The sequence below is a fragment of the Strix uralensis genome, chromosome 3, assembly GCF_047716275.1.
Source record: "Strix uralensis isolate ZFMK-TIS-50842 chromosome 3, bStrUra1, whole genome shotgun sequence".
NCBI classification, from domain to species: Eukaryota; Metazoa; Chordata; class Aves; order Strigiformes; family Strigidae; genus Strix; species Strix uralensis.
The window spans coordinates 97,938,887-97,954,464 of record NC_133974.1 but is presented as its reverse complement, the minus strand read 5'-3'; the positions used below and the strand labels follow the sequence as shown (position 1 = coordinate 97,954,464).

Below are 15,578 nucleotides of genomic sequence, written 5' to 3'. Positions count from 1 at the left end.
GTGTTTTAGTTTGGATCAGAAATGTATTTTTGAAGTCCATCTCTGTCATCCACACTTTTTATGTTGTGATTCACATAATGGAATAGTTTTGCACAACACAAACAGAATTCTTTCCCATAAAACTAATGTACCACATAAACAGACTTGATTATGCTGCAGCTGCTAATGGGTGTTCAGTCCATGGGACAAGACTAGAACTAGACCCCTGTCCCTGTGTTTGTAGTGTTGATGCTGATCTTCAGCATTAAACACGTCACTCCACACATTCACACCTACTGTGCTGCACCTGCTTACTAACACAGGACTCACCCTGTTTTCAAATGTGACCTTAGAGCTTTGTATTTAGGTACCAAAATGTTGCTGAAGATCCTGTTGGCTTTTGGTAAGGCTTAAGCTCCTTTAAAAACTCAGAGTGCTGTAGAAAATAAATCCTGGGCTCCTAAGGTGGCATTTGCAAAAGTACCGTGTCTTACAAGGATAACTGCTGAAGTTTCAGAAACTTAAACTCCCCTGTGCTCTCTGCCTTACTGTGGTCAGACTGCTTTGTGGGTTATTTTAATCTAAGTACAAGTCATACTGCGTTTTAGGTGGTAGAACTGCAGCAGCCGTGCTCACAGTGGGTAAAGTTGGGTAGAGGCTGAAGAATTCATTAGTGCTGTCAACCTTGGAGAATGAAGCACAACTTCTAGAAGTTTAGTCAGAGCCACCTAATTCTGTCTCCTTGGTGCAAGCTTGCCTTTGTCTAAAGTGAGAGCTTTTCAGTGGCACAAGTGGTTGCAGTGATGGTGACTTCTTTGAACAATTCCAGGGAGGGGGCATCCACAACATCTCTGGGCAACCTGTTCCAGTGTTTCACCACCCTCACAGTAAAGAATTTCTTCCTTATATCTAATCTAAATCTTCCCTCTTTTAGTTTAAAACCATTACCCCTTGTCCTATCATTACAAGCACTGGTAAAAAAACTGCTCTCCATCTTTCTTATAAGCACCCTTTAAGTATTGAAAGCCTGCTATAAGGTCTCCCCAGAGCCTTCTCTTCTCCAGGTGGAACAACCCCAGCTCTCTATACCTTTCTCTATAGGAGAGGTGTTCCATCCCTCTAACTGTTTTCATGGCCTTCCTCTTGACCTGATCTAATAATACTCTAGGTGGGATCTCATGAGAGCAGAGCAGTGGTGGAAAATCACCTCCCTTGACCTGCTGGCCAAGCTTCTTTTTATGCATCCTTCCAAAATCACTTTTCACTGTTTTGTTTTGGTTTTTTTTTAATTTATCTGCTTTAGCTGCAAAGGCCCTGTAAATGGCACAGTTAACTTGCAGCATCAGTCCTCAGTATTGTCAAACACAAATTTCAACATGTTTATCCAAGTCAGACACAAGTCTAGAGATGGACAACCAGATTTCCAGCTTAGTCGAAGGTGTAGTTCATACGGTGGGAGGTGGAACTCACATGCTGTTTCCCAGTAGTGCAGAGGCAAAGCCAATAGTTGTAATCATTTCCATAACATATTTTGTGCTCCTTCTGACTACAAGCTGAACATCAGTCAAATGTCTTACCAGGTGGAACCTAAAAGTTCTCCTAGCTTTTCCATTTGATGTTCATTTGGGGGGCAAAATAGTAAAATTTCTTTCTGTCTTCATCATTTTTGTGGCATCTCCAGAACTGCTCTTCATCTTATATAAGGAATCTTGTAGTTTCCATGAGAAACAGAATCTGAGAATTGTTCTTGATGATCAAATCCTTTCCAATGTTTCCTCAAGCATTTTTATGTTTACATCAATCTTGATTTTTAAACTTTTTTTTCTAAATTTTCCTCCTCTTACCTTTTTCCAGTATTTGTCAGTGGACCTGAATACTCAGTTTAAGGCTATTGAGAGTAAAGTATTTCCAGCTACTTTTAATAAATGCTGCATTTTGCATGAACCCTGTATCTTCAGATTTGTTCTTTAAACTGCAAATTTTTTGTTCAGTTTTTACTACTTAAGTAGATTTTGTGGCATAAGCAATTTTTGATCTTTATGATTTGGGAAATTCTGAAGATTGCTGTTTGTCCCAAATGAGCCTGGTGTTTTGAAGAACTGTCAGAAGAATGTAGAATAAAAAGGTCTGATCAGTATAACTACTTCAGCAAAATTACTTCCAAAGTTTCACTCACTAGCGTGTTGCAGAATCCAAAGAACTGATTAACCTTGTATGTCTCGTAGAAGAACACAATTCTTTCCTCTTAGTAACTTTTAAGAATGCTTGAATTTTATCTGGTTTTGTTGCTTAGGTATATACTACTCTAACTTTCTATTCTGGAGCTTACACTGACTTGATATATGAAGATCTGAGAAAGCCATGTTTCTCTAAGCTTTTCCTCTGTTACCCTGGCTCTTGATGATATCTTATGATACCCTGGCATAACAAGAGCTTGATTCTTCTCCTCCTTTTATGGTTTTGGCTAGGAATTAATTCACACATTGAGAAGTAAGTGTAGTGGGCAGGATCCTTTAGTCAAGCAATTAGGGGCACCAAGGAGGGCATTAGTGGCTGATGCTGCACCTGAGGTAGTCTAAAAGTCTGTTGTGGTCTCAAGGGAGGTGGTGTGTTGTCAAAGATTTTGTCATAGAGCTGTAAATTTGGCTCCTGGTGTTCCCTGTTCAACCTGCAACACCCTCCTACATGAAGATGGTGGTGGAGATGGTCTGTATCTGAGTCAGAATATACTGCTAGTTACTGCTTTTAGCATATACACCAATCTGGCAGAGGGCCTGTTTATGCTTTTAGTATCTAGTAAGCGTATGTCCCCTTCTCCTGGACCCCTTCAGTGGCAGATGTTAAAAAAAAAAAAAAAAAAGCTTTGACTTTCAGACAAGGGAGTTGGAAGAGCCTTTAATAAAAATTAAATTGCTAATTCAGATTAAAATACTGGTTTTTGCTGTTCTTTAAAAACAAAATGGCATGTTTTCCAGCCATGAACACACACACCACTAGATTTCCACAGTTTTTATGTTCCCAGTTTGAAATACTCTGTGCATGTGTAAATATTTAATCTGAAACGCTGAAATCAACTCTTAAATGGGATTGTATCTTGTCCTACAGCTACTCTGAAGGGCACTCAGGATGAATTAAACAAGAAAGCACTTCAGACTTTGGAGAGGTGAGTAGGAATCTTGTGGATACTTGCATTGTGTATTTTTTTGGATTAATTCAGAGTAATTGTTGATTTTAATGCTTTTTTTTCTTCATTGTAAGGCTTCCTTGCCTGGAAGTTTAAAAACAGTTCAGTAGGTTTTAGCAATAGCCTGGCAAAACCATTCCTGTGATGGCTAAATGCAGTGATTATTTGGTTGAATATTCAAAGGTAAGAGTACCTGTTCTGCCACTAAATAGTAATAACCTTGGCCCGAATCAGCTGCAGTGAGATCTACAGTGCTGGGAGATGCAGCTTCCTCACATGATGCCAGCAGGCAAATGTGGAAAGCTAGATTTGTCTCCATTCCTGTGTGAAGCAGGCTTCAGCTCCTAATTCCCTCATGGTGGCGTTCACCAGCAGGGTGTAGGTTGCTATGGGGTGACCTGGCATTAGTGTGCTTACTGGGGAGGGGATGATTCTGTCCTAATGGGTGTTTACATGAGCTGTTGTATGAAAAGGGGCCTATGAAGCTAGTGGTACAAAGCAATCACCACCACCTGTTCTTCACCACTGTATTTTGTTGGGGGAGTCTGATACAGTGGCTTGGCCCTGAAAGTATCTGTGAATTAAACTCCTCTGCAACTACAGTTACCTCAAACAAAACTTCCTGGGTTAAAAACCTTTTCTGTCAGTTCTGTTGTGGTAGGAAGGTGAGGTGTGAGCTTCCTGACCCTGTTACAACCAAGTTACACCACCCAAAATACACTAGGTGGTGTTTGGGCAGTTAACATTGTAAATGTAGATGCCTACAGGTATCGGATGGCAACTAAATGGAAGTATATATGGTCTAAGTCTTGGCTGAAGTATCTAATTCGGGGTTTGTGTGGTCATAAATACATTACAAAAGTGAAAAAAATTTGAGATCTCTGGTATCTCAAAGTACAGATGAAGCAGGTTGAAAATATTACTGGATCTTAGCTGTTTTTCTGATGCTAAGCAAGAAGGAGTCGCATGTTTGTCTTGCACTGGTTTTGCAGTAGTTGCAAAAGCATGTAGTAAGCTGAAATCACAGACAAAATTCTGGATATTTACCCTGTGGAGATCTGAAAGATAAAGTTTTAAAAAGCCATTTATTTGGTCACTTTTTAGATCAGGAGTATACTTTAAGTCGCACTAGTTCCTGGACTCCAGTGTAATACTTTCACTGCTGCCCAATTTTGATGTAATTGCGGTGCTGCAGTGCTTTTAAACTGCATTTATTTTTATTCTTTGACCTTTCCCACTGGTTGTGGCTTGTTTTCATGGTATCTTAACTCTAGCTAGGAAGCAGACAAGCTTCTAGCCAAACATTAGGTACTCAAACTTCAGCCAACAGGGATGTTGTGATAGTGAGCTGGTTACTAATATCTTCCTAAATGCCCAAGTTTGGTTTCTTTCTTATTTTTACTCTTCCTTATTTTTCACCTGTTTTTAAAGTACATGTATGATCTCTCAGACCATGGTTTGGCCTATGGCCATCTTTCTAAGGGGCCTTTTCAGCTGGAAGATTGGATCAGATGTTTTTCTAATACCTTTTGAAGAAACTGAGCAGTAAAGTAACAACTCTTTGTTTCTTTCCAAAAGCACCATTAATCTCTCCTCCCATACACCCATGTGAACTTTCCCATGTTATTTATTGTTGGAGAGGCTACTGAAGGTTTCACAGGAGCTGCTTGCTAAAGAGGTGGCTCATCCTGCTCCAACAGCTTAGGGCAAAGCTGGCTTCTATCTTGTGGAGTCCTGTTGTTTGTTTTTTGGAGGTGGTTTTGTTTTTGTTGTGGGGTTGGGGTTTTGTTCGGGTTTTTTTAAGTGGGGGGAGAAATTAGTGACTTGCCTGTACCAATTACACCTTGATGTCTTTGTCATTGCTTCAGAATCCTTGAGTGCTACCTTGACTTTCAGAGTTACAGGACACATTCAGTCCATATTAAATTAATTCATTGTAGAGCCATTAGTTATAAAAGTCAACTCCAATGGAGGTGGCTGCCATTAAAATAGTGTGTGATTTGTTTCCTGAAGTAGTTCTTTGATTTTTGTTTGTTTATTTGTTTGTTTATTATTGGCTAAAGAATAGTTTTGGCATGGTTTTTAACCACCAGCCTTGTGAGCCTGTCCTTTCTCCCTCATAAGGATGTTAATCATGCTCGCTTTGGGCAGGGCGATGCAGGTGCAGGCTTCCCTGGTGTCCTGGAACAGCCCAGAAAGGGGTGAGGAGTGTTGCTTGGCTATGAGGGACCTTCCTCCTCCCCACTTCTCCCATGTGAAATGACTTACCTGTGCTGCAGAGCTAGGAGTGAGCTCTGTGGGTCAGTGAGGTGATAATCCACTGGTCCCTGGGCTAGGCTGCCAGTGTGGCATGAGCCAGTGCTCCTAGGTTAGGTCCCCAAAACACTATCTTCACATTGCCTTGGTTATTGCCTTCTCCACAGGCTAGCAAGCTCAGACTGCAGTTTCATGCTTAGCGTGGTCTGACAGGGACAGTTCTGCCCTGGTTGTCCATCCCTGTTCCCTTGCACAGGCCTGTGTGAAGGGCCTATACTTCTGGTCCTGGAGACACTGCAGCCTTCACTATCCAAGGGATCACTGCAGAACACACTGTTGCCTGCTGTGGACTAGAAGGTAATATCTAAGAGGGCCCAGCTTGAGATGTAAGGGCCTTGGTTTTGGTCCAGGCTCAGCTCCTGCCATCAAATCCTTATTCCTCCCTCAGTGTCTTCCCTTTCCAAATTAGGAGTCTACTGTCAACGATTAGATTAGAAGCTGCAGGGTGGAGGATGTTTTGTGTGTTGGAGCACCAGCTCACGTCATGGGATCCTGATCTTTAGTCCTCTACATACTCATAGTCACAATAATATCAGAAACCGTTATTATTTTTTCAGTGCTAACCTAACCCTTTCCTATTGTTTGAAAAGTGGCAATGTAGGAACAAGTTGGACAACTATCTTCCTCACCTAAATTACTTAAAATAATGCTTTAACAGGTTTGTCATGAGTTAAGAGCTACTTTTCCCGTATCAATTATCCAAGTTCCAAAACACAGAGTGGCATTTAATGAAGGAGCATGTAAGTTGTATAACATCCTGGCAGTTGTGTTTCTCATACTTGTTCCTGTGAGCCTGGCTTAGCCAGGCCAGCATTGATCTGCTTTTTGTCTCGTTTCGGTGTGCTCCCCCATCACTGGAATAGTTTTCTGTGGGAGAGGACTGGGTTTTGTTCTGTGCTTGTGTGTGACTCATGGCAAAGGAGTTCTGCAAAGTACAATCTAACAGTCACTTTTTTTTTTTGTATTGTGTGGTTATCCTTAAAGAGCACGTGACTTGGCCCCAGAAGATCACCAAATCATCCTCTACCTCTCACTGCAGCTGGCTCTTGTCAGACAGGTACGTGCAATAATTGGCAACCACTGAGTCATGAAAGGGTGGGAGAAGGACAGTCCAATTGAACAAGACACAAACTTGCTAAACAGGGTCCTTTCCTTCCTACATTGTAATCGATAACAAGCAATCAGAATATGTTCACATAAGGTTTTTTAATTATTATTTTTTAAATAGTAATTCTATAGCACATGGAATGACCTTCTCTAGGGCATGCATTCAGTTCTAACTCCTGAGCAGTGTTGTTCCCTCTTGGAGCAACTTTGTCTGTGTGGGGCAAGTGAGGTGTGTTTATTCCTGTTCCCTGGTATCATGCTGTGTCCTGCTGCAGGCCGCTCCAGAGGCTCTCTCATTACTGCCCGGTTCTGTATCATGCCAGATCACACGCTCTCTGCACTGGGGATGGGTTTATTCCATACTTGGGCACGTTCGGTGTTAGGCTTTGACGGGTGCTGGAGCTCTGCAGCGAGTGGGATTAGTTGGCATTTGAATGCTGCTGCAGGTGTTAACTCATAAAAAATTAAGCTGATCAGAAAATACACTGCACTGCCTTTTAGAAAAAAACATTTGGGCTGTGCTTTATTTTTCTGTCTCTTCTTTTTATGATTGGGATGTGTTTTATTTCTTTGTCCCTTCTGTTTAAAAGCCAAAGTATATTGGAGCAGCTCCTATTTTCTAAATGCTTCTCTAGCTAGATTTGAAATTTCATCATCATAGTTTCCTTCTTTGGCAGGCTTTCTGCTTACTGCAGTTTTCTCTCCTTAGTCTATGCTACAGAGTCAAAGAGTTGGATCCTTCTTACTTTCCTGAGCTAATTAGGGGACCTGTGTGTTCATTAGGTTAAACTAATTGTTCCAAGAGAGCACACTCTTGATAATGTCACTTTTGTAACCCTTTCATAATGATCAGTGTGTTGTGAGGAAGCCTGCAATAAGAAAGGATAATTAAAATGGCTTATTTAACTTTCTCATCTGCCTACTGGCTGCTTTATGATGCAGTTTATTCAGGGTCTTTCATTAAAAAATGTCCAGCTACCCTTCTTTCTCTCACAGCTTTTGCCTCTTAGGGAGGTTGTCTGATCTGCTGCCTCTTCTGCTTCTTGCCATGAGTAAAAGCATTACAGCTTTTCACTGCTATGCTTAATAAAATCAAGATTTTTCTGGTCATTGGTTCTTTGTTGTTTTCACAGTTACTGGTTTACTGCATTTTAACTCATTACCCTTTCTTTTTCATAGAACTATAGAATGGTTTGGGTTGGAAGAGACCTTAAAGATCATCTAGTGCCACTCCCCCTGCCATGGGCAGGGACACCTTCCACTAGATCATGTTGCTCAAAGCCCCGTCCAGCCTGGCCTTGAACACTTCCAGGGAGGGGGGCATCCACAGCTTCTCTGGGCAACCTGTTCCAGTGCCTCACCACCCTCACAGTAAAGAATTTCTTCTTTACATCTAATCTAAATCTACCCTCTCTCAGTTTAAAATCATTACCCCTTATCCTATCACTACACTCCCTGATAAAGAGTCCCTCCCCATCTTTCCTGTAGCCCCCTTTAGGTACTGGAAGGTTGCTATAAGGTCTCCCCGGAGCCTTCTCTTCTCTTGGCTGAACAACCCCAACTCTCTCAGCCTGTCCTCATAAGGAAGGTGCTCCAGACCCCTGATCATCTTCATGGCCTCCTCTGGACCCGCTGAAGTAGGTCCATGTCTGTCTTATGCTGGGAGGCCCCAGAGCTGGATGCAGTACTTCAGGTGGGGTCTCATGAGGTGGAATAGAGGGTGAGAATCACCTCCCTTGACCTGCTAGCCACACTTCTTTTCATGCAGCCCAGGATGCAATATGAGCACATTGCTGTTTCATAGTCAGTCTTGCATTTGTCAGTACCCCCAAGCCCTTCTCCGCAGGGCTGCTCTCAATCCACTCATTGCCCAGCCTGTGCTTGGGATTGCCCTGACCCATGTGCAGGACCTTGCACTTGGCCTTGATGAACTTCATGAGGGTCGTGTGGGCCCACCTCTCACGCCTGTCCAGGTCCCTCTGGATGGCACATCCCTTCCCTCCAGCATGTCGACCACACCACACAGCTTGGTGTCATTGGCAAACTTGCTGAGGGTGCACTCAGTCCCACTGCCCATGTGTTACAGAGGCTCTCAAATAAACAACCAACCACCAAAAATTTAAAATTTATTATTAACACAATTAACTAGCTCTCCATAAATTACAGGTTCAAACGTCTATGAGAGAACAGAACAACTTCCTAGGGTTTAACGACAACCCAAAATGCAGAACAAAGCACTACTCCCTAGGGATTAACGACAACCCGAAACGCTCTATCACCTAACAAGTGAGGGCTCTCAACCTTGAGGACCTGCTCAGGGCAGCGTCCCGACCCAAGGCACCTTGAGGAGTTTCCTTGGGCGGCGTCCCCACTCAAGGGTAGAGTCCTCAACCGCAGAATGCTGCTCCAGGGTACAAGCTCAAAATGGCTCCCCCAGGGGACTCCATTTATACCCAGGCTGAATCTGACCTGTAGTCAATAACGGCTCCCATTGGCCAAAAGCCCCAACTACCATGAGGCCCCAAGAGTAAAGGCAATCAGTAGCTGCTACACTTCAGCAGCCAAGAAGCCCTATTTTCATTGGGCGGATGCACCTGCCACACCATGTCACCAACAAAGATGCTAAACATCAGCAGTCCCAATACCAACCCCAGGGGAGCGCCACTCATCACCACTCTCCACTTGGCCATTGGGCCATTGACCGCAACTCTTTGAGTGCGACCATCCAGCCAATTCCTTATCCACAGAGTGGTCCATCTGCCAAATCCATGTCTCTCCAATTCAAAGACAAGGATGTCATGCAGGACAGTGTCAAATGCTTTGAACGAGTCCAGGTAGATGACGTCAGTTGCCCTTCCCTTATCTACCAACGCCGTAACCCCGTTGTAGAAGGCCACCAAATTTGTCAGGCTTGATTTGCCTAGTGAAGCCGTGTTGGCTGTCACCATATACATCCCTATTTTCCATGTGCCCTAGCACAGTTTCTGCTCCATGATATTGGTGGACACAGAGGTGAGACTGACTGGTCTATAGTTCCCTGGGTCTTCCTTTTTTCTGTCTTTAAAAATGAGGGTTATGTTTCCCCTTTTCCAATCAGTGGGAACTTCACTGGACTACTCCAATTGTAGCCTGTCTTTACAGTGTTATTTCATATGTCTCGTTTCATCATTTCCCTTGCCTCCTGATCTTTCCATTCAGTCTCTTGTCCTCATGTTCACTTTCTCTTTTGTCTACCTCACCTGTGTATTTTTATCCTTGATGTTCTGCCAGTTTGCCCCTGCTACCACAGATGTGTGATCTAGGTGTGTTATGTAGTGTCAGCCTGACCCCTGCAATGCTGCTCCTGCTCTTCTCCATCTAGTGAGATATAAATCTTTAATGCATGTTTGGAGAGAGAGGAGATACCTGAGACATCTTTATTTTTAGACTGCTGTAAAATATCTTACTCTTCTTTTGCCAGTTTACTTAATGATAAACATTTGGTAATGCATTTTTAATATCCTTAATTATTTAAAGTATCTAATATATTCTCTTTCTGATTAACTGAAAGATAAATGATACTTTTTTTTTTGATAGATTGCATTAACTATTGAACATCACAATTAGGGCTTTCATCGGGTGATGCTACAGTACCAATAAATCAGGCCATTCCTACACAGTAGGTTATAATATAATACCTGAATGTTATTCTTGACAAATAGGCCTTTTTGTTTCCATAGTCAAGGTCAATAAATGAGGTAACCTTACTCAACACTGAAAAATCTAGGTATCAGCTTGCATAGATAAGAGCATTTTCATGGAACAAAGCAAGAGAGGCAGCTGACTGGTAGAGTGCCAAGCAAAGTTGGAGCAATTCATCTTTCTTGTAAGACTCTAAAATATTTCCAAAAGCACTAGTCTCTGTCAGCACTGGGCAAGGGAAAGGGGAAATGGAAAAGCGTAAGATTCCCTCTGACTCACAGTAAGGATGTGACAAGAGGAGGAATGGTAATAAAAGATTTTCGCGGAGCTGGCAGTTGAAAACCACCAGCCACCAAACTGAAAGATGATGATGGTGTCCTTTGTGTGTGCGTCTCTGTGTCTTGAAGACCACTGAAATCACTGGGAGGACTTCAGTGACTCCTGGACAGTCTAGGCCAGCCCCACAGCGGTTTAGGGTGGATTTTTCAGCAAAATAGAGACTAGAATACCCTCTTCTGTAAGGTTGGTCTCAATCTGGTTTTCCCCCAGAGCTGAAGTGCCACAGGACCAAGGTCAGTATTTGCTGTGGTGGTTATCTCCACCTGCAGCGCATGGCTGGCAGCCGGCCAAGCCGATTGACGAATGACTTGTAACTCCCAACTCCTGGCGGCTGGTTCGGCTGCTTCTCCCGTTTCTGTGGTAACAGCATTTGGATCAGCAAAAACAAGGTAGAATGAACATTTTAAAGCTCACTGATTTTAATGCCTTGCCTTGTTTTTTAGCAGGCCAGTTTCTATGGAAATGACTCTAGAGAGTCAGTGCTCTTGTTAATTTTAAGTGCTGGTTCCCTTCTCATTTTGGGTGGTAGTGTTGTTTTTGACCTTGAACGCCATGTAAATCAGTATCAGATACATAAAAACAACATATGGGGGTTTTGTACCATTTTAATACTTTATTTAATTTGACCTTTGCATGAAAATAGGAAGGGAAAGACAGCCAGGGGCCAGCAGCTGAGAATTAGAGATCTCACTTATCAATTTCATCTGTGGGCTGCCAACAGACCTGAAGTTTCAAGTGGCAATGTCCAAAAAACACCTACTGCCTTCTAGAGTGTCTGGATGTAAAAATAAGATAAACATTGGTTAAGACACCAGAGAAAATATTTCAGCTGTTTTCGCTACAGTTTTTATTCTGGTTTCAAGAAGGTGAGACCGCTGTCTTTTCTTTGCCCCAGGAGGGGAGCTCTGGTTTAGTAGGTATTGAGAGGTGCTTCTTTCAGCAATGCTGGATGGTGGGTAGTTTTAGTCTGTGTTTCTCCCAGATCAGCTAGTGCCTCCTCTGCTGAATAGCAACATGCTGCTTTTCTGTCTAGGTCCTAGCCTAGTTTTTCTGGTGATCAAAACCAGCTTATATTAAGAATTAAGTAATAACTTAACACAGAGGTGTGTCCCTGTCTGCTTTCCTGAAGTTCTGGTGGATTGTAGCAAGTCTGTTTTCAATGGAAGCTCTTCCCAGTCGATAAAGCTTTTTCCTTTCTATAATCCCCATGCTATAAAAAGAGATGGAGAGGGTAGTTTTAATGGTTAATTAACTGTAACTCACAACTGATGTGAAATTACAAGGCCTGAAACTTCCTATTGTGAGATGCTGTTTTGTTTGCCAGTCTAAATATGCAAGGACATTCTACTGTTGGGTATTATTTTTAACACTCATACCATTTTCCTTTTTATACCTACAATTTTAATATCCCAGTATTGTTTTTAAGGAAACATATAGTGTTATTGAATTAAAACCTATTTATATAATTGGCAGCCTAAACAATCCATATTGTGACATTATTTTGGTAGTGCTGCAAGATGCTATTTCTGGCTTACTGCAGTATCTTTGCTTCATAGTCAGGGTGATCTGAATATACCTGTGTGCCATGCAGAACATGTGTGGTATATTTATTAACAGACAGATGAATCAGAGAAGCATAGCATCTTCTAATTGCATGCCCCACTCAGCCTTGCAGTCCAGTTGAAAAAAGATTACTTTAAAGCGCAGCACTTGTAGGGAATTTAAACTGGCAGCCTACTTCTGATACAGCCCTGAAGTTTCAGGGTGCCATCTGGGCTGCCAGCTTCCATCTTTCTCATATTATAGTTACTTAAATAAATAAGCTGTGGCATCTGTCAATAGACTGATCTCTGCTTTTCAGAAGAAGTTTGTGTTGACTGCTGCCAAATATCTTGGTTTTATTGTTCTAGAAATTTGGGTTGTATTTCATTGCATCTATTTTGTTGCAGGTTGTTGTTTGTATAATATTTCCCATAAAGGAATAGAGTCTCTTCATATTATTAAAGGTTATTTTTTCTTACCTGTGTTTTGTCCACTCTTTCTAATTATGCAGCAGTACTATGTAGGCTACTAATAGTGTTACAGCACTAAGGAATCTTTTTGGGCTCAAGTTGAACAGTCAGGTGTCAGGAAAGCATGATTAACTTCCAAAAACAGCCATTGCCTGTGACTCTGATGGTACTAGAGGGAAGCACTGAAATGAGATGTAACCATGCTACAGAACACGGAAAAATTGTTTTAGATTATGTCTATTTCAACAGTACATGACTGCCTGTTCAGCAGACACAGGTTTGAAGAAGTGACCATGGCTGACTTTTGTGCTGCTTCAGTCAGAGAGCTGCTTTGATAGCTGGCCTCTTTTAGGGGTATGAACTTGCAGTTGTGTGATCATCGGATGTTTACACATATAAAGCAAAGTCTCAGTGACTTAGTTTGCATGTTTACGTGCAAGTAAGGTCAAGTATCGTTACAATTTCAGTGTCTCTCAGTAAAGACACTAGTTGCAAGTATTATTCTTTGTCTGATTCATACTTGCAAATCAGAATCGCGTTTGCAAGTCTTTGAACAGAATCATAGAATAGTTGAGTTTGGAGGGGACCTCTGGAGAACATCCAGTTCAATCCCTGCTCAAAGCAAGGTAAGGTGGAACAGGTTGCTCAAAGCCCCATCCTGTTGTTTGGTTTACAGATTTTCTTTTTCTTCTAATGAACTTATTTTTCACCAAACTTGGAATTTCTTTATGACTACTTGTGCCGGTCTGAGACAGAGGAATAGGAAAAATAAGAGGTGTTTTTAGTCCTGAGTTGAAGAAGAGTCTTGATAGCAGCTTTGTTTTAGCAAGTCAAATTTATATACCTCTAGCATACCTACTGAAGAACTTCATGGACAGACAGATCTGGGCCCACCAGTCTCACGCCTGTTGTCCTGGCTAGTGGTTTTACATTGTAAGAAAATGTGTCCTAGTAAGCTGCTGAGGGAACACTTGTGATTTAAGCCAATGTGTTTACCTTTGCAGGAGGCAAACACATGTGGTTAAAGTGGCTCCACTGACAAGCAGTAATTCATTAAAGCTGAGTACTCAGTCTTATATCCCAACCTGAATCTAAGCCAGCACATTCAGCAGTTTTGGAGATGTGGGCCAGATGCCAGTTTGGGGTTATGTCTGTGGAGCAGTTGCACTGATCTCCAGACTTGCATGGAGTCACCAGTAATAGAGTAGTTAAGTACTTTGGCTTGCATATGCACGGTAAGAGTGAAATATCACTTGGACATTAGGATGAAGTTGTCCCATGAACAGAATATGTACCACGCTCATAGAACTATACCTGGGATCTAGATAAACAGCAACCTCTGTTGTAACTGCAGGCAGTGTAGTTGTTGCTTTCCTTAGTTATGTGATACCTGTTTTCCTGAGTGATCTGTGGAGGCAGTGGGAATTTGACACTGGTCGTATGCCAAGGCAGGAGAAAGTCTGCAGAGCTTTGCTAGGTGGGAAGTTCTTGTAGTAGGAAAGAAGGAACTATGTTCTTCATCCCTTAAGGGAAGGAGAGGGAAAGTATATATGAGGAAAATAAATTTATACATCTTTCTCTTTTGTTTTCTGCAGGCTTCCAGGGCCAAACACAGATGTGGAATAATTTAAGTAACAGTAATTTCAGACACTAGGGAATCTTAAAGAAAATCCTCTATATAAAACTTATTGGTAGCCAAAGGAAAGAAAATCGACTAAGAAGTTCCCTTTTGTACAGATAGCCAAAAATAGGGTATTGGATCACAAAGAGCATGTGATATACTTGCATTCATTATAGATGTTAAGTTTTCTGCCAAGTGAGACTTGATTCTAATAACATGCTGTTGCTGTGAGTGTCAGGGCTGCTCTTTACATCACTACGTGCAAAGATATTTCTTTTTCTGACAGCATTTTGAATCTTGACTCTTTCACCCTTGAACATTCAAAGTTAATTTTTATGTTCTTGATCCAAATCATGAAAGGCCTTGTACAGCCATCATCACAAGAGACAACATGCAGCAGAGATGTCTAATGCTCTCCCCCAGGTGAAGAGCCAGCCACCCGTCCTAGAAAATGGAGTTGACAATTGGGCCTCTGTAGTGGAGCTGTTTACAGCATAGAAGCACCATGCCAAAGTAAGAAGGGGTTGATTGGATCAGGTTTGTTCCTGTTTACAAGCAGTGATTTAGTAATGCTGCAGACTCTTTCTCTAGAGTGTGTATTTTTTTTCAAGCAGTGCAGTCTGTTAATTTTGGCAAACTGTTCAGGTAGAAGTCTTTCTCAAAGGTGCCTAAGTAGGATTTCTTCAGAAATTCTAATGACTATATTTGTTCTTACCTTTGTGATGCAATGTAGGACTGAAGGAGAAATGTGTTCTCTTTTTATTTCTACCCCATCCCCTCCCAGATTTCTGATGCTATAGAACATCTTCAAGAAGCACTGCAACTGTGCAAAGATGACATGAATTCACTTCATCTACTGGCCCTCCTCTTTTCAGCTCAGAAGCACTATCAGCATGCACTGGATGTTATCAACATGGCTGTTGTTGAATACCCGGAAAGCTTTAGGTAAGAGTTACTGCATGATGTGATACATCCAGTCAGGAATGATCTGCTCACTAGCTCTGTTGTTCTCAGTTATACACAAGGAGCCTGTTAAATCAGGTGTGCTACTGGTGTGTCACTCTCCTCCTGGGTGTACTGTGAAGCTAAAACACGTCAGGGTATTCTTTCGATTTCCTGTCTTCGTGGTCTTTCCATTTTTAAAACTAATCCTTGTGCTTGTTTGCTTTTCCAGTATTTGTCTTGCTGTGTTGTGCTGATGGTGTTTTCTCCCATATATCTCCCTATATTTTTTTCATATGTCACTTTACAAGTAGAGAAATGAGTGTGAGACAACTATGGTGATGTCTGTTTGTATCACAAATAATTTTGTATTTGGTAACTTCCTGGTTAAAAACAA

General features: G+C 41.8%; 1 protein-coding gene across 9 annotated transcripts in view; it reads left to right on the top strand.

Moving 5' to 3' along the window:
* Nucleotides 1–15,578, top strand: part of TTC7A (tetratricopeptide repeat domain 7A) — a 179,686-nt gene that overhangs the window by 70,447 nt on the left and 93,661 nt on the right. For all 9 annotated transcript variants that reach the window (XM_074863528.1, XM_074863527.1, XM_074863526.1 and 6 more), the window contains 3 exons: nucleotides 3,085–3,142; nucleotides 6,464–6,536; nucleotides 15,024–15,184. In XM_074863528.1, coding sequence (XP_074719629.1) covers nucleotides 3,085–3,142; nucleotides 6,464–6,536; nucleotides 15,024–15,184 — 292 coding nt within the window. The remainder of the gene's footprint in view (nucleotides 1–3,084; nucleotides 3,143–6,463; nucleotides 6,537–15,023; nucleotides 15,185–15,578) is intronic.